The sequence below is a fragment of the Coenobita brevimanus genome, chromosome 28 (assembly GCF_032717465.1).
Source record: "Coenobita brevimanus isolate Jiangsu-jjx chromosome 28, ASM3271746v2, whole genome shotgun sequence".
NCBI classification, from domain to species: Eukaryota; Metazoa; Arthropoda; class Malacostraca; order Decapoda; family Coenobitidae; genus Coenobita; species Coenobita brevimanus.
This window is the reverse complement of record NC_136981.1, coordinates 24,432,699-24,458,296: the sequence shown is the minus strand read 5'-3', so window position 1 is coordinate 24,458,296 and position 25,598 is coordinate 24,432,699. Positions and strand designations below refer to the sequence as shown.

Here is a 25,598-nt window from a genome sequence, read left to right as displayed (position 1 = left end):
TCTTAGGAAGTCCAGATAACATGAGGCCTGTTGGCTCATGGCGAGGTTATCTCTGGAAACACAAAACTTATTCCACTAAGATATAATCAACGTGGGAGAGAAAATGATAGGAAAAAAGGAAGGCTCTTCCCCGCCCACTACACCATCAAGTACAACCCACAGGAAGAATAAGAAGAAAAAGACCATGTTTGTTAGACACACACCTGACACCACAAAGCCAGCCACGAGACAGGACGTGTGTGCTGGGCAATCCCCAGGTCCTGTCCTCCCTCCTTACTGGTTTTTAACCAGCCCATACCCCACTGACCGGGCTAATGTATGGCCCGGCCTGCACTATAGCTGCAGGGAATCTTTAAACGAACGAACGTTTGTTAGACAGGACATGCAAGGAAATTTTTCCAGGAGAGGTAGATCAGAAGCAACCATACACTGTGAAATCTCTAATATAAAGATCTGTAAAAGATGGCGCATATATACAATAGACGGATGTTCTCATTATTAACCAAACTTCTGACAGTAGTCATCATACACTTCAACCAGGAAATAAACAACAGTTTTTTAAGTTATAGCTTGTAATATCGAAATATTTGTCAGCCGAACTTTGCATGTATCAGTAGTTTTTGTACTAATTACAATTACTGGTAGTTTATTCCGCTGATCTAATTCGCGAATATTAAAGAAGTTTCTCCCATATTATAAACGACAGTTAGCTATAGCTTATGGTTACAAAATATTTGTCTAACCGATTTTAGACGAATCATTTGTTTTTGCGTAACTACTAATGATTGTAACTTATTCCATTGTCCAACTACGCGAATATTAAAGTAGATTTTCCCTATAGTCGTATTACACCCCTTGCTAATTTGTTTCATTCCATAACATCTAGCAATAGTATCATTCTGTACTTCGAACAGATTATCATAATATAACATCGTCGAATTTGTTAAGAATAAAAACGAAATTGTAATAGATCTATTCTGAATAGACACTTATTAGCGAATACAGTTTTAGTTTCTTTGGTCGCTCTTAGTATGGTAAACTTCTCAGCAATGGAATATTTTCTGTGGCCATTCGCTGCATTTTCCACAGCTTTTCTTCGTCCATAATAAGGTTCAGGAACACTGCTGCACACAGTATTTTAGGTATGATCTAACTAATGATCAGTGCAGCTTAGATATTACATCGATTGTTTTATGATTAAGTTGTTATTGGCTGCTACACACTGATTTGAGCTTTTAAGATAGTTACTTTATAATAATTCCTAAATGTTTCTCAACCTTTGCTTCCGTCAATAGGTTACAGACAATGCGGTACTCATATCTAATGTTTTTTCGCATTACATTGACCTACATTACATTTCATCTACCATATTTCACTACAACTTATTAACTTATCCAGGTCGTTTCGTATAGATTCACAGTCCGATTTCGTAATTACTTTGTCTCCAATCTTTGTATGATCTGCAGTTTTGATACCTCAGGAAAGATTCCATTATCGCGATCGTTGTTAAAAATAGTGAAATAAACTGGTCATAGAACTTACCCTTGAGGAACTCTGCTTGTTACTTGTAGTCAGTGTGATGATTCGCCATTCATCGCTGCATATTGCCTGCGATAAGCAATCCTCAAACCGTGAAAATAACATGTTAGAGAGACTGGGTGATTTCGGTTTTTCCATTCATCTAGTAGTGTTAGATGGGAGACCTTATCAAACACATTCTCGAAAGCAAGGTAGATGACATCCGCCGGTATTATTGCGTTCCATTAATCGTATATGTTTGAAAAACAAAAAAAAATCAAGCATATTTGTGAGGCATGATCTATTATCACGAAACCCGTGTTTTAAGTTACAAGATTGTCCTTATTAAGGAATACGGTAATTTAATCTCTAATAATGTTTTGCAAAATTTTGCTTAATAATTGCGATTGGCTTATTTGGCGGTAATTTGTGGTGATTTATTTTTTTTATCGACCTTCTTGAAGATCGGTGATATATCAGCAACTTTCCATTGATTAGGTACTCTACATTCAGTTAATAATTCATTGAATATTTTAGTTATGGGAGAAAACTAACTGTCTGTAACATTCACGCAGTATGCTGTGTGATATCTGGTCTGAGTCAGTTTATTTATTTCAGTCGCTTAAATGAAGAAAATTTAATACATCACCCCTTGTCACTTCGTTGACTGATAAAACCAAAGTGTGGGATGGCAATGCATACATTAGTTTCTTCTCTGAAAACACTGTGAAATCGATTTAAAACACTACGAAAGTGGCACATGCGAGGTTTGGATTGTTTTTCACTTTCTTATGTTAACTGAACGCGTTCGAGCGTGCGTGCGTGAGTGCGTGCTTGCGTGCGTGTGTGTGTGTGTGTGTGTGTGTGTGTGTGTGTGTGTGTGTGTGTGAGAGAGAGAGAGAGAGACAGAGACAGAGACAGAGAGTAAATATTTTTGCTCAATTATCCCTGTTATTGTTCAGCTACTTCACCAGAAACGTTGAAAACTTATGATGAAATTTTGATGACTGGCGTATGTACAAACGTTCGCTTGCTCGTCACACTCTCACAAAGCTCACTTTACTGGTTGTTAGCACTTTCCTACTTGATTACGTGTACTACTAACCCGTGAAGTGCCAAGATGCATATTAGTTTAACACGAACCACCTGTAATTATACTGCATTAAATATATCAGTGCTTCCACCGTAATGGGAGGGCTAACTTATGAGTGAATTTGGATGTAATCTGAGATAAATGCTTTATTACTAATTATTACGTACTCCAGCTACAGGTTTAAGGTTCAAAACTTCGACAATAGAAAAAAGAACAGAGAACGTGTTCAGGAGAAGGAGGTAGAGAAAATTATGTTTAAAGAGGGAATGGAAAGCCAGACACCAATAACAAAGAGGGAATGAACCAAGGAAGGGACAGACGGGAGAAGACAGGGAGGACGGTTGGGGTAAGGTGCATCTGTCTGTGAACAGCCGTGTAGGAGGACAACTCTGGCAGGCTTTGATCCACAACTTTCCTTAACAAAGTTTCTTGGTGATCCGACCGTACTCCGGGAATACAACTCACTGCCTGAATACGTCCTTTAACGGGAAGGGATAAGATGTTGCCATATGGTTATTATCTTGTATTCTCCACTATATCATATTCTCTCTCTCTCTCTCTCTCTCTCTCTCTCTCTCTCTCTCTCTCTCTCTCTCTCTCTCTCTCTCTCTCTCTCCAAATCGTTCTCACCCCTTGCCTCACCCCTCTTTTTACCACTCCTATTCCATTGCACATATCTTCCCATTTCTTACCTCATTCTCCTTTAATTTTCCAACACTTTCCCTCCTTTTACTTTTTCTCCCCATTTCTTTCCTCCCTCTCCTCTATCTGCCCACTCGTATTGCCTCTCTCCCCTTATCTGCCAGTGTGGCCTCACTGCCAATAAGCCCCTAGGCACCACCAGCCCAGCGCAAGCTGGGTGAAAGGGCATTTATTGACACACACCATATTATATACAATGCCAGACAAAGAAAACATTTTCATAAACTACAGAGAAAAGGCAAGAGAAACTGTATATAGAAAGGTGTCAGATTCATCATCATAAGCTATTTTCCAAAGTAATATTGAGGGAAACTTTAAAACTGTATATCAGCACGCTGCAGATATATATATAATTAAAGCTTGTCCTCTCCTTCATACTTGCTTTAATATCGCTATTCAATTAAAGTAGTTTATAGAAATGATACCTACAAAAAGATTAGGGTAGTAAGAACATTCTAAGTCGAAGGACAAAATAAACAGCCAGTTTCAAGTCACACATTTGAGAATTACAGATAACAGTACATGATGTCTGACCTCCAGTCTTCTGTTAGGGATGAAACCCAAGCGTGCAAAGCAAAGAAGTCAGTCTTCCATGGCGTTCTAACCACTAAGTCACCTAGCGTCTAGTAGTAGTAATAGCTTTAACTATTGTTGTTACTGTTGTTGTTGCTGCTGTTGTAGTCCAGGTTCACGTGGAACGTGATCTCGATTGACTGCAGACTGAAGTTGCACTCATTCCTTAGTCCGCCATCCTCTTTTGGGGGGAAAGGGAGGGATATGGATATGAGGGATCTTTGCATGTCTGAGGCTTCACTTAGTCCTATCGGTGCCAGTACGTGAAGGCGTCCCTCTCCTGCACCACACGCAATATATCGTGTACACTGTTTATGCCCACCTCGATCTGAGGTGTGGGAATAATCACAATTTAATTTGGAGAAAAGTTTCATTTCTTTTTAATGAAAGGGTCAGTGGTTTCAAAACGCAATGGTAATCGTGAAACAGCAACAGGAAGACTGTAATGGTGTGGGACTTGTTCCTATCTAATGTGGGTGCGAAAGGAGAAACTGTTTACCGGTTTGATGGTTACGGCAATGGAGGGGAAAAAAAAAAAAAAAAGGAAAGGAAGAAGTAATGGGAGATAAGTATATGAAGGGAGATAACTCTGTGGGAGGTGGTGCTGGCAGAGGAGAGGTAATGAAAAATATGACTTGGATGGGGAATATTATTGTAACACTTTATATCAAGATATAAAGATATGGAATGATGATGATGATGATGATGATGATGATGATGATGATGAAGCTGATGATAATGATGATGGTGGTGGTTGTGGTGATGACTGAATAAAGAGGGTAAATAAAAAAAAAAAGTGTTCTAAATGTACTTGCCATTTCATGTTTACTCAAAGTTCTGTACACATTTGTGTTTGGTCTTAAAAAAGGTCCTTCCTCACTGCTGGCAGGCCTACTGAGTCATTAATAAAAACGTAAATATATATCTTGTTTGCTAACAATGCCGTATTCTAGGTGACACTGAAGGCTTTGTAGCACCTCTTCCTTAGTGATCTATCTGCATTTCAAAATTTAGCATTCTTTTGTATGTTATTAATGCCGTTTTAGTATTGCCATAGTCAGAATAAATAAATCATAGGACGATATTGAGATGTAATGTGAATACTAAATCGCTGAGGCAGAAAAGTTACATTTTCAAAACCACTTCCGAGTACAATTCGACAAGTAGTGTGCGAGAATGCCTAATTGCCTTGCTTCTCAGTTAGGATTACCTCTTCAGCTGGTGCTGGAGACGAGCGCCTTCCAGTGGATATACCGATATAACCAGGCGGTGGAGCTACCCAATCATACGAATGACTATTAGTTCCCGAAAGGAAGACGGTTGAGTAGGGAAGAAGGGTAGGTATGACCAGCAGTCCGCCAGGTTTACGTTCAGATCAGCTTGGGACTTCAGCCACTGACTACAATAACCTCCTCAGTATGATGACAGCTTTATTTTATTCTTGCTACAACCCGACAGTTCACTTCGGTACAGGGGAAATCTGTCACAGTGAAGGATTTAGAAAAAGTCTTCAGTTATTCACACACTACAAGAACGGCTTCTGAATTAAAGCAGTGTTACACCTGACGGTTTTGCTGTTAAGGCTGCCATAGATTATAATCTTTATTTCAAAAGATTTTATTCTTGCTGCTGTCAGACAATGTTATTTAACACTGGAAATAACCTTCACGAAATCTCTTTTCTTTCTGTTAAACTTTAAATTATGAGAAATAACTGATAGTCACAATTCTTCGTGGAAACAATGTCTAAAATTGTACTCTTCATCAGTGAGAGTTTGCTTCTGTTTCCGACCGTCAGTCTTGTCAGCTTAGTGTGCCCTCGTACCTCGAACTAAAATTCTCTTCATTCTGGCTATCAATTGTTCACCTCTCTTTGAACAAGACAAACTTCGCACGTTTTCAGTTTTATGTACCTTCCACTTTTGCACTAACCCCTCCAGCCAGAGGAAGCCATTTACAATCATATTGCATTCCTGCTAACCAGATACCATTGTTTCAATTTATGGTAGAATATCAGAAATACGTGGGCCAGATAAAACAGTCATTAATTCACACGCTATTAAGGTGTTTAATTTTGAAAGGAAGAAAGAAGCAAAGACTTCAAGTTGATTGTTCCAGAAAAAGTTGAAGAAAAATAAAAGATCCACTTATCTAGAAATGCCTGGACACATTGCTTTTAAGTAACTGGAAAGCATGCAGCAGGGGGAATTACAGACTAAAGCAAACAGCTGGACTGTTGTATATGTGAAGGAATTAAATTATCGACTAACATTTGCCTTTGACACTTGAACGAAATGAGTGAGAGTTTGTTGGGACACGGGTGCAACGCACTCATCGTAATGAAACAGGGAAAAAACAGAATGCTCAGAATAGCAGTGACCACTGAAATGGTGGTCTTAGTAATATAAAGATGCAACACTACAACAGAGAGAGAGAGAGAGAGAGAGAGAGAGAGAGAGAGAGAGAGAGGTTGACAGGAATCAGTAATAGGAGGGATGATGATAACACAAACAAATCTTTCACTCCACCCTGTTTAGAAGAGCTGTATGGAGTATGCACATCCACAGATGAGAGTTGCACTTCACACAGGACCAAACATGACGCCCGTGCGAATGTTAAAGTGAGTATGGGGTCGTCTTAGCACATATTGGTCTACTGGAAGCAAATATTGCAAAGAAGGTAACGTAATCATGCTATGACTGTGCTGATGTGTGATGCAGTCATGTGAGATGAAAAATATGAACCTTTAGTGTATCGTGCGTTCTAGGTGTGTGTGTGTGTGTGTGTGTGTGTGTGTGTGTGTGTGTGTGTGTGTGTGTGTGTGTGTGTGTGTGTGAGAGAGAGAGAGAGAGAGAGAGAGAGAGACTAAGGGTCATGGCAGGACGAGGTTCTCTGTGAGTTTTATTGCACAGAAACCTTTTACCAACGTTTATGTGATAGGTATTGTGAAGAAATAGGTAGAGCAAGAACTTCTTAGAATCTCGGGATAATCATTAATACAAATAATATCTTTATGCAGTTACCAGCCTTTTCTTTGTTAATGGAGATTATGTTTGCAACAAACCCTAGGAACACACATTTATAGCGAGGATCATTCAGAGTGTTTCGTCCTCCATTTCCAGTTTACTTAATACTGACCTAAGAACCAAAGCCGAGCAAGTCAGGACGAGTGCTGTCAGTGCGGTCAAGTATGTCAAGTGTGTTGACGTACTATAGTAAAGTATTATATATATATATATATATATATATATATATATATATATATATATATATATATATATATATATATATATATATATATATGAACACTGCATGCAGAAAAGGTGAAAAAATGGTCCAAAGCACACGGTCTTTATCCAGACATCTTGTCTGAATGTTTGTATGATCTCATTCATGAACAAGTGCCTTGGATATTCTCCCCTGGAACACCCAGCTTTAAAAAGACACCCCAAACTCTTTGAGGTCAGTGACATCATTTATATCTCATTTTTCCTATTACTGTAGTAACTCTCGTAGCGAATAGATAAAAATTATTGACGTGATCTGTTACATAAAGTCATCCAAAACGGTAACACTCGATAGTGGGAATAAGATGGCTAAAGATGGTCAGGTTTTTTTAAGCACGCCACCTGCTACACTATAGTATATTAAAAACACAGTGTAATCATTCAGTTCCTTCCCATCTCCACACTAATATATTATGGTTTGGGAAAACCTTTCGTGGTCAAGGTTCTACAGTCAGTCTTCATTATTTTATTATTTGCGATAACGTTTATTTCGTCTTGTTCCTGCTACCGACTGACAATTTTAATTACAGCAGGGAAGGAATCTTGTAGTAAAGGGGTTAGGGATGCAGACCTAAACTTAGCTTTGATAGGAATAGTATAGTTGTGTGCTTTTTGTCCATTTATTATGTTCAGTACATGGTAAGTGAAATTGGCAAGCAGTCCCAAATTCTATTTACTGCCGTTACTAATATGCAAGAATTTGTTACTTGATTTATTCGCAGACTGAAGTAAGTCTTGACACCACAATATTATCTTTTCTTATGAACGTTACGTTTTATTCATTATTCATTACATGATATATAATTTTGTTTGCTTTTCATAACTCAGCATAAATCTTTTATTACACTGACATGCAAACTGTTATTTCAGATAATCCTTGGCTTGGGCACTGGAAACTCTTCAAATCTCACGGATTTTTTTATACTTAATTTCTATCTGGTAAAGCTCTTCCATCATGCTAAATCATCTGAATTAGCTGGGTACAAGCTTTGCTACCATTACATATTTGCTGGATTCTCTTGTAAAGGGTGTAGGCTTACAATTTAAATACCAGGTACAGTACTCCGCTTGGGGGATATCTCTTGTAGCAAAGGTGTTGAGAAGAATGAGGTATAGAGTACTTGCGATGAGAAGTCACTGAATGAACCTTCCAATATAGTGTTTGTTTTCAGTAGTGTTATTGACAATCAATCAAGAAGGGGCACACGCCTTACTCACACTCCGACTCCACCCACGTGGGTCCCTTTCTGCAACCCTCCAGGCAGCGACTCTTGCTCCTGCAAGTATCTCCCGAGTTACGTGGCCCTCTTCTTGACTTCCTTCACCCTGGGTTAACTCGTTCAGAGATCACCCTGTGAGCGGGATCAGCCTCAGGAAAGCGGGCCAGGTGGCCATATAGCTGGAGTTGGCATTGACATATTATGTGGGTAATAGGCCTCGATTCAGTTTCAAGTAGTTGCTCGTTACACGCAAGGTTGTATCAGCAATATCCCATAATCCTGCGAAGACACTTAGCACCAAAGGAATCAATATGCTGCTTCAGGTCACTGTTTAGTGTGCCATAAAGTAAGACAGGAAGTACCAGCACCTTGAAGATGCGAACTTTCGTCGTTTTACACAAATAATGACAGTGCCAAATACCCGAAATGGGTGAATCCATAACCTCGTGGGCCAGACCAATGCGACGAAAGGTCTCATTGTCTGACCTACCATTGTTGTGGGATGCACAACCAAGAGAAGTTAATCTTTCCAAGACTTTTGCATCCTCACCACATGCTTGGGCAGACTGAACTGCTTCATCCAACATGCCACCGAATGCCTGGACCTTGGTCTTGGCCCAAGAGACCTTTAATTCCAGTGACCTTACTTTCTTGTGAAATTCCTTAAGAATATATGGAGTAGATGGGAAATTGTTGAATGCTGTGAAGTGTATGTATGATGGTGCTAAGGCTGCAGTGCGTGTGGATGGTGAACTGAGTGAATTTTTATCTTTGAAGGTTGGGTTGAAACAGGGATGTGTCATGTCTCCATGGTTGTTCAATCCGTACATGGATGGGGTAATAAAAGAGGTACAAGGTAAGGTAGTGGATGTTGGAGTGGCCCTTGTGAGAGAGGGTAGTGTTTGAACTCTCCCTGTACTGTTGTTTGCAGATGATACTGTGTTGTTGAGTGAAGACGAAGGAGAGCTGCAAGGCTTGGTGGATGAGTTTGAGAGAGTGTGTAAGAAACGGAATCTAAAGGTGAATGTAGGGAAGATTTAAGTGATGGTCTTTGAGAGAGGTGAAGTCAGTGAATGTACAGCGAGATTGGATGGTGAGGAATCGGAAAATGTGAGTACGTGTAAGTACTTGTGTAGTGTGATGATTAAGGATGGAGATTTGGAGGGTGAAGTGCTTGAAAGGGTACAGCAGGGAAGAAAGGATGCTGGTTCTTTGAAAGCAGTGATAAGAAGCAGGGAAGTGAGCATGGAAGTGAAAAAGTTACATGACAGTATTGTGATACCAATTCTAACGTATGGAAGTGAAGCTTGGACGTTGCTGGAAGGACACAAGTCAAGAGTGAGAACAGTGGAAATGAGTTATTTAAGAGGAGCCTGTGGAGTCACATGGAGAGACAGGCTGACAAATGAGGATATAAAGGAGCGTTGTGGTGTGGATGTGGATGTGATAGGAAGCGTTAGGAGGAATACACTGAGGTGGTTTGGCCATGTGGAGAGGATGGAGGGTGAAAGACTGACGAAGAGAGCATATGTAAGTGAGGTTGAGGGGGGAAGAGGGAGGGGGAGGCCGAGGATGAGATGGAGGGATGGGGTATAGAGGTATATGAGAGAGTTGGGTGTGAGTTGGGAGCAGGGCAGTGAAATGGCGGGGAAAAGGGCGACGTGGAGGCTATTTGTTTGTGGCCACCCCGAACGGGATTGAGGCGTCTGGGAATGTATATATATATATATATATATATATATATATATATATATATATATATATATATATATATATATATACGTGTGTGTGTATATATATATATATATATATATATATATATATATATATATATATATATATATATATATATACATATATATATATATATATATATATATATACATATATATATATATATATATATATATATATATATATATATATATATATATATATATATGTGTGTGTATATATATATATATATATATATATATATATATATATATATATATATATATATGTATATATATATATATATATATATATATATATATATATATATATATATATATATATATATATATATATATGTATGTGTATATATATATATATATATATATATACATATATATATATATATATATATATATATATATATATATATATATATATATATATATATATATATATATATATATATATATATATATATATATATATATATATATATATATATATATATATATATATATATATATATATGCGCTAACGTATTACTTAAGAAAAAGAATGGCGACATGTATTTTATTCATTGAGAACAACCCTTAATATAACAGAGCGATTATGTAAATGTTGTTTTTTTTTAGTCTGAACAACATTAAAATAAGAAAAAGTAAAACAAACAAACAACCATATAAATGGAAACCGAGGCACACAGGGGAAATAATACTTAACGTAGGACAAGGAAGTGATAAACAGGATTGGAAATAGTGATGGTGTGAATGCCACAGTGGTATGAATGAAGAATGCTGTGAAGGTTAAAAAATTGTGGCAGTATCGCAGGTGCTCTTGTGGTATCTGAAAATGATAAAATATGTAGAAGACAGTGTAATGAGCTGGTTATGGGAAATACGCGAAGTAGTACCGAAGACAGTAAGTTGTACCAGACGAGTGGAACAATTCTGATGGTGCTTTAGTAAAAATAACCGACTTAACAGAAAAAAGTGCCGTGGTATATGTTGTAAAGTGCTATGGGCAAGCTAAAGGGAATAACGGCAATGGAATTAGAAAGGGAGGTTCAGAGCACATGGTGAGTGATGAACAGAGTGGTTTAAAGTTAAATAGGATGTATTGATATTTTCAAGGAAACAGACAATGAAAAATGTATGTAGCAAAAAATCCAAGATATGAATAGCATTTGACAGAATTAACAGAGAAGTATGATAATTTGGAAGGTGTTCGGCACGAATGGTGAGGATTGTAAATACATTTACAGCTACCGAAGTAACACATTCGCTGCTTAGATATTATGTTAACTGTCAGCTGGGAAACAGACATTCTTCTGTAGCTCGTGGGTATTTATGTATATTTTTTAAAGGCAATGGATTGAGGAAGGAAAAACAAAGGATATATATATATATTAAAAAAAAAAAAAAAAAAGTCCATGTGCCCAAAGGCATCGTCCATTCATAATATATTTATATATTCCATATATCTTGACCCATATTTTTCTATTATAAAGGTAAGAAGAAATTAGAGGAACCAGTGATGCAAGGCCATAGTGTGACATCTTAGACAATATGGCCCAATGCCATACTAACCAAATGCTTTTGAAATATGAAGTGCAATTGTGTGTGTTTCACCGTGTTGGTCTATTGTTTTGTTAATCTGATGGGTAAGAAGGCAAAGAATGTCTACAGTTGAACGTTCTTGTCTAAATCCATACAACCGATCATTGATTAATCTAATGATTTCTAGGTGCTTGACCATGTGTTTGTTTATTAGTGTTTCAGAAACTTTACCAAGAACGGGAGTTATAGTGATTGGTCTATAGTTTGATGGATCAGAAGTCCTTTTTCAAGAACAGAATGGATATTTGCTTCCTTCCATGAGGCTGAAAAACATGAGGTACAGATGCATAAGTGGACAAATTTTGCCAGCACAGGATCCAACACTGGGGAGCAATCTTTAAGTACAATTTAAAGAATTTCTTCTGAACCAATAGCTTTGTCTTCTGAGAGATTCTGCAATACAGCTTGTACGTATCTTGTGTGAATCTTGAAAGGGGGTATTTGAAGGGAATCAAAATCAAGTACAGGAATATTGTGATCTTCAGTATTTTGGGTTGAGTTTGTTGAAAAAATAACAACAAGAAGGTTGGCTTTTCCATGTAGGTCACTTACTAGATTTTCATTGGGGGACTGTAACGGTGGAATGGAAGGTGCAAACTGACAATCTTGCCCCTCTTATTACAGCCAAATACACTCTCTCCAACCACCCTAACCTTGTCCTGACCCTGACGCAGTCTCTGACCATGGTAATGACGAAGAGGCAAGTTCCGCCACCGCTTGGCTCACCGACCAGGCACAATGCCAGTATAACGAAAAAAAATATGGCAGCGACGGCAGAGATAAGCACTAAGTTATGATTAGGCTGCTGACAGTGGTGTTCCTCCTGGCCAAGGAAAACGACGTTGTATACCGAACGAAACTGTGGCCATGACGCGAGTGATGTTGCCATTATTAAATTCATCATCATTATCATACAGGAACGCCATGCAGACGTTCCTAGATTTATTCCATCTCTTCACTTTCACAAAAGCCTTCACTGAGAAAACCATCCTTCTTCACTCACTAATGACAATATTATAAACTTATCACAACACAGAAGACACACACACTTTTGGACATATTTACCTAGTCTTGCACTGGAGAAGGCCATTTTCTTGTTTAGTCAGTACCCTTATTTCCATTTTCTTTATCTCAACGGTTTCCTTTTGTTTATTTTCCCTGGTCGCAACCGCACAGGAATGATTCATTCCAGGTTGCGTAGTTGTATAATACAGTTACTGTAAGTATAGGATTTATTTATATTTGCATGAGTCAGTGAGCCCCTCACTTCTCTGTGCCTTCTCTGGCTACAGCCAACATCAATATGATTGTGTTCATCTTGGCAAACACATTATACTGACAAACTGACTCTCTCGCCAGGTTAATTGAAGTGTGGCAGTTGGAAGGAGGGACGAGGGAGGGGTAGGAGTGAAGATGTGGGATGGGGGGGGATGGGTAGGAAATCGCTGGTCTTCAGACTTTAAACACAAGGAGGGAAGACCTCTACTACTAATGGATTTTTAAAAATGAACGGGATAATCATATAATTCAGCAGCCCAAAAAGCTGTGTAAATGTCTGCTTCACTATAATTCCTGCCAAATTCCCATTAGATATGGGTGACAAGGCAGAGATGTGTGAACATAGATCAGCATCCCAGGATGACGTGCAACAATGCAGCTCAGGAGGACTGGTAGACTTAAAGGGGATTATCTCCGTTAATTTCACCAGCTAAATACACACCACACCTTACACTCAGACAGTCGTCCTACATCTTTACGCCTCACCAACATTACGCATCACGTTTCACTTACATTCTGACACCCAACTTACCTGCCATACCACCATCATTAATGTTCAATCGTTTTTTCTGATCCATTTTAATATTTTTCAATCAAACATTTTCAAGCACCATTTTAATCAAAGTTTAATCGTATTTTCAAACTATTTTCTTGAATCATTTTAAACTTTTTAAAAACTTAATCAAACTTTTAAGTTGTATGGAATAGAGGATATAAAATACCAAATTAGTTCAAGATGGTGCTGTGTAATGGACTTAATGATTCATTTGCATTTGACCTTAGGTTAGGTTATATTAGGTTAGATTAGTTTAGTTAGGTTGGGTTTGCCTGTTTTATTTATTTTTTAACCCCACGTTTTCCCTGATCTTCATAGCCCTCCCAACTACTGGGGGGGTCAAGATAGTCAGCTAGGGTCTAAGTCCAAAACCAGTGATTTGCGATAGAAATGAAGGTCAAATTCGAACGAATCACATTAAAAACCATTGGAAACACCAAGGTTGAATGAAAAAGTCCATCTGGGACCTTTTCTGAAATTTTACTGATAGATAGATACATACATACATAGATCATATAGATAGATAGCTTTCGATATAGATATTGTATAGATATATAGACTGTGCAGGATAAAGTAAAAACTGACAATTATAACCCACAGACTAACCTGTAATACGAAATCCTAAATAGCCAGGGGTTTTTAACCTGGGGTCCATGGATGGGCTTCAGGGGGTCCATGAAGGTCAGAACAATTGAAAATAATTTAGTGATATTGCGGGATGCCGTTTGGCAGCACTGGCTTTCAACCAAGCTAAATATTTGCCTGAGAACTACCGAAAAAGCGCCTGGTCAGGTAACACAATCGTCATCATCGTCAGGTTTTGACTTCTATAATGGTTTCCCATTGAAAGGAATTAAAGAATATGTATCCTGCCACTGCTTATAGCGCTGGCAGCTACGTGTTTCTGGTGGCCCATGTTTACCATTGAAAGGAGCACCTCATGTCTGTCCATCCTGAAAATACATCGGGCAGTGTTGATCTTTTTCGTGCGAAGAAAGCTCTGCTTGAGAAAGCTGGAACTTTACCAAAACTTGGATTTGCCCCAACACAAAAGCCTTGCCCTGAAGCATCCTACAAGGCTGCTTATTGCACTTCCGAGCAAAAGATGCCACATACGATTGGAGAAACCTTGGTAAAGCCATGTGCCCTTTAAAATGGTTGAGCTGTTTTGTGGCTTTGAGCAGAGGAAGAAAATTGAAGCAGTGCCTTTGTCAAGTGACGTCATCCTCTCCAGAACTGTTGACATTTTTTGTAATATTTTGAAGCAAGTAATGGAGGAATTGGCAGCTACGCCATTTCCGTTCAGCATGCAACTGGATGAAACTACTGATGTCTCTCAGTGCAGCCAGCTCCTGGTTTTCATCCGCTGTATGCATGCTGATGTCATCAATGAAGAATTCCTATTTTGTGAGCCCCTTTTGGAAACTACAAAGGCCATCGACATCTTAGAAATGGTGAATAGTTTCTTTGCCAAGCAAAACTTTGACTGGAAGAAAAATCTTGGTACACTGCACACAGACAGAGCACCTGCAATGCTTGGCAACACATCTGGTTTTGCTGCTTTGGTGAAAAAAGCTCCTCAGGTCATTGTGACCCACTGTTTTTTTTTACATCAGTATGCATTGACATCAAAGACTCTGCTAACAATCCTGAAAGAAGTCTTGTTGACTGAGGTGAAAGTCGTCAACTTCGTCAGAACCAGGACTTCAAACCACCGTGTTTTCAAGAGGTTTTGTCTAGAAATGGGAGCAGAAGATGAAGTTCTTCTCTATCACACAGAAGTTCGCTGGCTTTCCAGAGGACAAATCTTGAAGCGCTTGACTGAACTTCAGGCAGAAGTTTCATTTCTGGGGGGAGAAAAGAATGCCCACTCTCAGAATAGTTTGACAAGGAGGAGTTCATTCATGGCTTAGCTTACTTGGCATATATTTTTGGCCATATGAATGGGGTGAATCATTTCATTCAAGGCCCTGCAGTCACCATTATGAATGCTGGTGAAAGACTGCAAGCTCCTCTGGCCAAGCTGCCACTGTGGAAGAGGGGATTGGAGGCAGACAATTGTGCAAACTTCCCAGTGTTAGAGGAAGTGCTTCTGCAGGATGGATCCGAGAGTGACAAAGCCCTGTCAATTTCTCTGCAGGTAGAAATCTGCAGACATCTGGAAACACTCCAGAATTCTTTCAAAGGTCGCTTCTGCTCAGACGACCTTAAAGTTGAAACATGGATTTGTAATCCTTTCCTTGCTGACATAGACTGTATCAGTGATGAAGACCTTGCCAAAGATGACCTCATCGACCTGAGGACAAAGGAAATGATACGAAATGAATTCAACTCGATGAGTCTTGAAGAATTCTGGTGTTCGTTGAAATAAGCCTACCCTCGTCTCGCAATGCAAGCTATGGGTGCTCTGAGTTTGGGTTTTCAGCGCTTCTTTCTATCTAAATGAAAAGTCGAAATCAGTTGGATGTCATAGATGACATGCGTGTTCCCTTGTCAAAAACCACCCCGCAATTTTATCTTATTCAAGCCAAACAACAACCTTCTCACTGAAATCAACTTTTGAACAGAATTAAAGTTTTGTTTTGTTTATATTGCACAAGTTGGATGTATTTCGCTTTTTTTCATCGAGTGGACACTCATGAAAAAGGGTGAGAAACATAATTCTTTGTAAAGATTGTTTTATACTTTGTATATGTCATACACTGTGTGAAGTAGTTTTCAGTAAAATAAAGTATATTCATTGTATGCAAAATGTTGTGTTTATGTGCTTGTGTGCATTTTTCTAGGAAAGGGGCCCATAGCCTTCACCAGATTCTCGAAGGGGTCCGTGACTCAAGAAAGGTTAAGAACCACTGCCCTAGGCTATGTTAATATCTGACATATTGCCATATCCTACAAGGATTATGCCTGGGACAATTTTTTTATTTTTTAAAGTTGTCTAGGGCTAACAGTCATGCATTTACCATAGACTAGTCAGCATCACAGTAGGCCGACTAGGTTTTGAAGTATGCATAGTCCTAGCCTACAGTAATAATGAAGAAAAGGTGTCAACTGGTAATTACTATTTCCTTCAACAGTAACCTTCAATCATAAATCATCAACACAAGCAACATTTACTCTATATACTTCTTTCACAAGTGAAAAAAAAAACTCTTATACTAACCTAGCCTAACCTAACCTAACCTACCCTAAAAAGAAGTCATTTGTCACAAAAGTGTAGAGTAAAAGTTGCTTGTTTTGGTGATTTATGAAGGGTACTGTTGAAGAAGATCGTCATTACCAGTTGACACATTTTCTTCATAAATACCTAACCTACTTTGAATAACCTAACAATGCATAGCTTAGTAAACTGCATAAGCTACTTAGGCTATATATATCATATACATATTCACTGGCCCTGACAGGTAGCACCCTGAAAGCTAGTAGGCCTAGTCCTAGGCCTAAGAGCTTCACAATTTTCAGTTATGCCGCCTTCTACAATAATAGGGTTACTCAAAGAGTCCTAAGCTACACTAACACACAAGTCCTCACTGTAACCATTAACCAAAAATATACTTATAAGTTTTAATTATACTTATGTACAGTACAGTTACGTGGAGTGTGAAACATCTCCACATCCCAGTTCAGTAGCCTCCCCTGAACTGCAAGATGCTCGTTCAGGGTTGTCAACTTCTCAGGGACATTTCCCGTAGAAACCAGTCCCAAAACAGTTCCAAAATGTCGTCAATTTTACGCTCCTGTTTGATCGCATCCAGCCTCCAGTTAATTTTACTGAGAAATTGTGAAAAAAGATTTAGCCTATACGTTCTGTGACAACACGTGTACCCTACGTGATAACAAGTGGGTTGGCGGAGGGTTAGTGCCCATCCCCAGAAAACAACTAACTAAAAATAAGAACAAGAAGTCTCGGATCGGGACTGACCAAAAGGTGACAACTAAGAGCCGAACAAAGGACGTGCTATGGATGGCGACTTGGAATGTAAGGGGTGTAAATGTGACGAAATATAAGAGGTATAAATGATGAGGTGAAAGAAAGAGAAATTGTCCAGGTGCTTGAGGGTGCAAAAGTGGATGTATGTGGTTTAACTTAAACTAAATGATAAGGTGAGAGTGTGAGAGAAGGGGATTATGGATGGGAGTATATGCGCAGGAGTAGGTGAGAATGAGAGGGCAAAAGAAAGAGTGTGTATTGTTGTAACACATGGAGGGAGAATATAAGAGAGTATAGATCAGTTGGCTTGAGGATTGTGTGTGTAAGAGTGAAAGCTGGACTACAAATGTGGGTGACTGTGTGCATGCATGCGCCAATGCAAGATCCTGCAAGCAGAATGAGAAAAGAATTATGAGCAAATGTGGAAGCGTGCATGGAAAATTTTGAAAGGAATAAGAGAGCGTATTTTCATTGGAGATATGAATGGAAAAGTAGAGAATGTGAAGGTGGATGGAGTAGTTGGTGAGTGGGGTGTGCCTGCAGAGATGGATGAGAATCGTAGTGCTTTAGTGGACATTTGTGCCGGGAGGGGATTGGTGATAGCTAATACCCCCTTCAGACACAAAATGATGCACAGGTATACATGGCAAGTGATGAGCAGGGTGGGTGGTTAACTGAATGAACGGAAGGCAATGATTGATTATGTGTGTGTGGATGAAAGGACGAGAAGGTGTGTAATGGATGCAAGAGTATATAGAGGTTGGGAGAGTGGATTTTCGGACCACCACTTGGTGGCGGTCAGAATTAAAGGCCAAATGAAATAGAGAAATAGTAGAAGAGAACGACAGGAGGAAGTAGTACATACAAGGAGGATGGGAAAGTTACAAGAGGATGGAAAAAAGGCAGAATATAAGAGGGAAGTGGAGGAGTGATTGGGAAAATTGAGACTGGAGCAGACGAGGGATGTGGAAGGTGTGTGCAAGATATTTACAGAAGAAATCTGTGCAGCATGTGAGGTGGTGTGTGGGGTGAAGACAAGATGAAAGGGGATGCAGGGAACAGCATGGTGGACTGAAGAGGTGAGAGAGGCTGTGGCACAAAAGAAGAAAGCATATAGTGAATCAATGAGAAACAGAGGCGTGGAAGAAGTTGTGAGATGGAAGAGAGAGTTATATCTAGTTAGGAAGAGATAGAGGTGGAAAGATTAGTAAGAGAGAGTAAGAAGAGAGTGGATGAGGAATTTAGAGGGAACTTGAGTGTAAACTGGAGGGAATGTAAGAAAAAATCCTGGAAAGAGGTAAATAAAGTTAGGCAGGGTGTCAAAGAAGTTAGCTGGGGAGTGAAAGATAAAAATGGTAGATTACTAGTGGAGAAGGGAGGAAAAGCGAGCAGATGGAGAGAACACTTTAAGGGATTGTTGAACGTAGAGAATGAAAGTAATGCAAGCATAAGTGGCTGGGGAAGGGCAAGGAGAAGGAGGGATGTGAAATGAGAGGAAGAAATCAGTAGGATAAAAGTTGTGGAAGCAATGCAGAAAGTTAAAATGGGGAAAGCCCCAGGAACTGATGGAGTGTGTGGTGAAATGCTGAAGCATGGGGGAGAGATAGTAGTAGAATGTCTGTGGAAAATGTACAGATTGGCCTTGGAGGAAGGTAAATCCCGGAGGATTGGAAGTCAGATATAATTATTCCCCTGTACAAAGAAAAAGGGGAAAAAGCAGTGTGTGGTAATCATAAGGGCTTTTGTCTTCTTAGTGTAATAGGAAATGTATTGACAGAGTTAGGGAAATAACAGAGGAATTAGTTGAAGAAGAACAGGAGGGTGTTAGGAGGGGAAGAAGTTGTGTCGATCAGATATTCATTCTTACATATTTAGTGGAAAAGTTTCTAGAGGAGGGAAAGAAGTTGTTTGCAGCCTTCATGGATTTGGAGAAAGTATATGACAGGGTGGATAGACAAGGATTGTGGAAAGTATTACGAATATATGGAGTAGATGGCAAGTTGTTGAAGGCCATGAAGAGTATGTATGAGAGGGCTAAGGCTGCAGCGCGTGTCGGTAGTGAACTGAGTGAATTTTTCTATTTGAAGGTTGGATTGAAACAAGGATGTGTCATGTCTCCATGGTTGTTCAATCTGTATACGGGTGAGGTTATAAAAAAAGATTCAAGGTAAGGCAGTGGATGTTGGAGTGGACCTAGTGAGAGAGTGCAGTGTTTGAAAATTACATGTACTGTTGTTTGAAGATGATAGTGTGTTGTTAAGTGAAGACGAAGGGGAGCTATAAGGTTTGGTGCATGAGTCTGAGAGAGTTTGTAAGAAACAGACTCTAAAGGTGAATGTAGGGAAGAGTAAAGTTATGGTCTTCGAGGGCAATGAAGTCAGTGAATGTACAGTGAGGCTGGATGAGGAGGAAATGGAAAATGTGAGTGCATTTAAGTACTTGGGTAGTGTGATGAGTAAGGATGGAAGGTTAGAGGATCAAGTGCTTGAAAGGGTACAGCAGGGAAGAAAGTTGCTGGTTCCTTGAAAGCAATGATAAGGAACAGGGAAGTGAGCATGGAAGTGAAAATGTTGCTACATGACAGTATTGTGATACCAACTCTAATGTATGGAAGTGAAGGTTGGACCTTGCTGGAGGGACAGAAGACAAAAGAGTGAGAGCAGTGGAAATAAGTTATTTGAGAGGAGCATGTGGAGTCACATGGAGAGACAGACTGACAAATGAGGAAGTGAAGGAGCATTGTGGTGTGGATGTGGATGAGATAGGAAGCGTTAGGAGAAACACACTGAGGTGGTTTGGCCATGTGGAGATGATGGAGAGCGAAAGACTGATGAGAAGAAAGTGAGGTGGAGGGGGGGAGAGGGAGGGGGAGGCCAAGGATGAGATGAAGGGATGGAGTGGAGAAGTATATGAGAGAGGGGGGTGAGCTGGGAGCAGAGCAATGACATGGCGGGGGACAGGGCAACATGGAGGCGATTTGTTTGTGGCCACTTCTTATGGGATTAAGGCGTCTGGCAACAGATGGTCAGAGAGTTTTGTGAAACCATCGACCAACCTACTCATGTATATGTACTGTCATGCCTGCACTGGGCACGCCAGATTCAATCATTTAATCAGTTATATCGACTCAACTGATGATCTGATTTATAATCAGTTATATCGACTCAGTTAATGTTCTGATTTATATTTCTGACGTTCATTTTTAGTAATAATTGAAAGTGATTTAGGAAGTGATGGAAGCACACTAGAAACAGCCCCAAAACCACAAACCCATGACTGCATAAATTTACCTGCAGCAGGGCATGGAAACCAGCGCAATTCCGTGGAAGTACCGTGGAGTTGCAACCCTGCGCTCGTTGTTCCTGTGACATGAGGTGGTATCGAAGCAGGGTTGTCAGGTGCTTCATTACGTATTTAGCATCTATTCATAATATTTTTGTCATTTTTTTGGCAAAATATTTTAAGAAAATCACAGTCAGTCTCTCTTTGTAGTTATAAAAGGAGGACAACAACCTCTATTATATACCATGATATTCACATGTTTCATTGAAAATGCATGCACACATAGACGCACATGCACGGCCATGGCACACATACTATCTATCTATCTATCTATTGCCAGATGCCTCAATCCCGTTTGATGTGGCCACAAACAAATCGCCTCCAAGTCGCCCTGTCCCCCGCCATTTCACTGCCCTGCTCCCAACTCACACCCCCCTCTCTCATATACCTCTCCTCCCCATCTCTCCATCTCATCCTTGGCCTCCCCCTCCATCTTTCCCCCTCCACCTCACTCACATACACTCTCTTCGTCAGTCTTTCACCCTCCATCCTCTCCACATGGCCAAACCACCTCAATGTGTTCCTCATAACGCTGCCTATCACATCCACATCAACACCATGACGCTCCTTTATATCCTCATTCGTCAGCCTGTCTCTCCATGTGACTCCACAGGCTCCTCTTAAATAACTCATTTCCACGGCTCTCACTCTTGACTTGTGTCCTTCCAACAACGTCCAAGCTTCACTTCCGTACGTTAGAGTTGGTATCACAATACTGTCATGTAGTAACTTTTTCACTTCCATGCTCACTTCCCTGTTTCTTATCACTGCTTTCAAAGAACCAGCAACCTTTCTTCCCTGCTGTACCTTTTCAAGCACTTCACCCTCCAAACCTCCATCTTTACTCATCACACTACCCAAGTAGTTAAACATACTCACATTTTCCACATACACACAGCAAAAAAGTTTAACCTGCCCTGTCCCAACCGATTTTCCACCACTGACCACCTCCCCAAATCCCGACCAATTTTGGAAAAACAAATTTTGCCTCAAACCTCCGCTTTTGGTAAGAAACATTGAAAATTCATAGAGAAATAGCTCACCGGAGGTTTGAAATACTGGATACAGGTAGCAGTACCCCTAACTTTACTGTGTTTTCTATCAGGCTGGCTCCAAAGAAATCGAGTTCTATGGGAGGGTAACTATTCCACACCACTCATAAACGGTATTTATTTATTTGGTACGAACTTATATGTAGTATGAGAGTATATTGGTTTCACACAGTAATATAGGCAATGTAAGCATTGTTTCACTCACCAAACACATCAACATACCTGACCTCTTTTGGCTTCATTATCTGATCATCATTTCTGACTGTTTCTTCCTCTAATGCTACATAAACTTTGTCCTCCACATTGTCATCGATTGGGGAATCACTCTGGCCCTGAATTTCATACCGTGGTATGACATGTCTTTACTGGCCAGGACAATGGTAACACGTGAATTGCCGAGACAATGGCGTGCGGGAGGGGAGGAGGTCATGTGGGGTAAGGCATTGACCCTGCCTGGCATCTTGTAGAGGAAGATGTCCCATGTATACATATCAAAAATCACACGGGAAATTTGAAAATTGTGCAAATTAGGGACTTTGCAATTGCTGCGCATTTGTATACATCAATGGGAGTCACAGTGACAAAACATGTGGACATAATTATGTCAATGGGAGTCGGTGGGTTAAAAACTTACATAAATTTCAAACTTCCACAATCGAATACCAGTTTAATAAAACTTTTTCGCTTTACCATTTTAATCATTTTCCAGTCAAGAAAACTTTCCGAAGAACCATTTTAAATGCTTAAATGTTTAAATGATTGAAAATTCCTGACCACCATCTCATGTGAAGCACAGTCATCAAACATGAAAGCTTCACTTTCTCATAAATAACATTGTGAAAAACAAAAGGATAAAGTTTTTAACACTTGTGTGTATAATGTTATATTTTATATTTTTTACAATGCTGCAGTAATTTATAGTTAACACCACTCTGAATTTTTTGAGCCTCAAAATTATTAGATGTACCGAAAAACATGGAGACCTCCATTAGCCCTAGTATCATCAAACGTAATGGTAAAGGTAAGTCTTTTAATGGCTGTGTAGTCTGTAAGACCACTCACACATGCATTATAAACCCAGGCTTTATCAGAAACATGTAGGATATAAGCTAAAGATCTTATCTCTCCCCGGAGTTTAGAGCTCAACGGTGGTTAACTTACAGGCAAGAGAAGTTTACCATAGCACTGAGACCGAAGACAACCACATATGTGTTGCCAGCCACGCCTGTTGTCACCGACACTCTTGTTGGTGGAAACATCAACATTCTCAGGCACCTATGACTCACTGACAGTTTAATAAAATCATCTGGTCATAGCTGGAGGTATATACAAAGACTGTTTTCTACCAGGAGAAGCTTAACTGCAGTTGTATTAACACTCGGGCTTCAATGTGCCCACTCTCAGTTGAATTAGCTGGAATAGAAAACTGGAGTTGTTCCAACCATGAGATGGCCATTAAGTATTACATGGGGGGCATCAAAATGATCCGAGAAGTTGTTACTGTATTCCCACCTTAGCTTAATATAGCCACTTTATCCTAAAAAGTTTAACCCAAGTTAAAGAAAATCATCTGATTGCAGCCAGGATTAAACAGAACCATCGCCATCGTCGCGAAAGGGATTAATGAAGCAATATCAATTCCCTTCCGTCCAGTATAGAATCGTCCGGGGATATGAGGATAAGAATATAAAGTTGTATTCGTAGTGGAGGGCTAACAAGTGGTGGAGGCATGGTAATAGAATGGCTACTACAACAATAAATTAAAGATCAGTATAGCGAAAGCCACGAGGAAATGTTTAAAACAATCCCTAACACGCCAAATGCAAGGTTAGAGCAGCAACTAGCATATAAGGGATAGTTTTAAACTTCACTTCAGAATCCAGTGTATCTGACTCCATATCCACACAGTTGAGTAACCTTAACCTTACCCTTAGCACCGAAATTACCATTTTGGGTGATTTTAACATACATAATGTGAAATGGTTATCGCATTCTGCCAGGACTGAAACCTGGTCTAGTGTGTGAGCTGTTTGCAGAATCGTTTCATCTCACACAGTTGATATAGCAACCAACCAGAATAACAGATAATCCTGACCATACTGCCCATCTCTTGGATCTCTTCCTGACAAATTATCCAGATCAGTATATAATTAGAACCAGACGCCAGGCACTGGCTTGGAACCTTATTCTCGTTGGCTAGGAAGATATCCCCTTATCCCTTACTCATATGCTTTCTGTATTACAACTTATTAATAGCATTTACGAAGTTTATAGATATTTGATGTTAACATGATCTTGTTAATAATGTAAATGGATACTAACGTAGCATATATAGAAATCTGCCCATCGGGGAACTCTTATTCTAGTGAGAAAATCGCCCATAGACATCGCCGTCAGTTGGTAACGGAATGTAACAATGTCAGTAAATGCCACTCATGAATAACTGGTGAAAAGTTTATGAATGATTACAAAACCATTTTTAAGATGCAAAATAGCTATAATCTACTGAGTTATACAGTACATCAAATTACCCATTCACTTGTTTGTACGTTGTGCAAGGGAAGTTTTCAAAGTAATGATGATTTTTTGCACAGGGAAAGGTCACGGTTACCCGTATGGATAGTTCGCAGGGTTCGGGGGAAGGGTTGCCCCTCCTAGCCTAGTTAAAGAAAAAAAAAATCCTTAGTTCTCAGGATAACAAGATTCAGTTTTCGATGGCTTTAAGTATAGGCTAAATTAAACAGCCTGCAGCAGAAAAAGCATGACTGGGGATTTGTGGTAGAAGCCACAACCTCCGAACCCCAGGCCCGAAACAGCTAGAGAATATACTCAGTTTTCAAAATTAAGGAACTGGATGCTGAATAGATAATTTTCAGCCTCAGTTATGTTCTAGCCACCGCAGGAACTGTACTTGACCCCCTAATATATGTTTAAAAAATGTTCAGTTGAATGTGAGCAGATGCATGTTCAAGTAGGGCATGGGCATCAAAGTCATCGAAGTAGATGTTTGGAGGGAGTGCAGCCCCCGACTCCAATCCACCAAGATAATATCTACAGTTTATCAAGGTCATCCTTCTATTCCTCCGTGTAACTCTCTTTCCCATTTACATGTAAAGCGAACGACCCAGAAACAAGGACAGAGGGAAGATATTATGAGGATTATCAACAGAGCACCAAAAAAATAGCGAGCCACATACACGTCCGCTCGTCATTCCAGCTCCAAAATTCTTGGATCATCTCACAGACCAGGAGATTTACACAAAATTACACATCATAATGTTTGTGAGATAGAATCGTTCCGTCGACAGCGAAAAAGTAAGTGATACCGTTTTCATAATTGCAACTCCCTACATTCTTTATCCATCCACTTCTGTCCCTGGCCAGATCATTTGCTTCTTCAGCTTCCGTGCCTCCCTTATTTACACTTTCACTTACAGTACATTGCTAAGATTAATTGGTAAATTAATAGGTGTCCTTCATTAATAGGTAAATGCACGGAATAAGGCATAATGGAGTGAACACTTGACCATTTACCGTTCGTAGTTAATACATAATCTACTCAGGAAATTAATCAACCGAACACTCTAATGAGACCCATGTTTACATTATGACATTCCTTTTCATATGCTACTTGCATCTTCCCGATCTCTATCTTTGTCATAAAATGTGGTTCGTAAAGCAACTCGGGACTAATCATTTGTCCTCAACATAGCTA

The 25,598-nt window shown here is 39.6% G+C and overlaps 2 protein-coding genes across 2 annotated transcripts; both read left to right on the top strand.

Moving 5' to 3' along the window:
• The first annotated feature begins 14,712 nt into the window (after positions 1-14,712).
• LOC145394764 (protein FAM200C-like) lies at positions 14,713-15,471 on the top strand. Its single transcript, XM_080268542.1, has one exon. It carries the CDS (start codon positions 14,713-14,715, stop codon positions 15,469-15,471), a length of 759 nt encoding a protein of 252 aa, XP_080124668.1.
• A 71-nt stretch (positions 15,472-15,542) lies between these two features.
• On the top strand, positions 15,543-15,929 carry LOC145394763 (protein FAM200C-like). Its single transcript, XM_080268540.1, has one exon. The coding sequence runs from the start codon at positions 15,543-15,545 to the stop codon at positions 15,927-15,929; it is 387 nt and encodes a 128-aa protein (XP_080124666.1).
• The last annotated feature ends 9,669 nt before the right edge of the window (positions 15,930-25,598 follow it).

Excerpts from the sequence above, each read along its gene's own strand:
- LOC145394764 (XM_080268542.1), top strand. The coding sequence starts at position 14,713 with ATGGTTGAGCTGTTTTGTGGCTTTGAGCAGAGGAAGAAAATTGAAGCA.
- LOC145394763 (XM_080268540.1), top strand. The coding sequence starts at position 15,543 with ATGAATGCTGGTGAAAGACTGCAAGCTCCTCTGGCCAAGCTGCCACTG.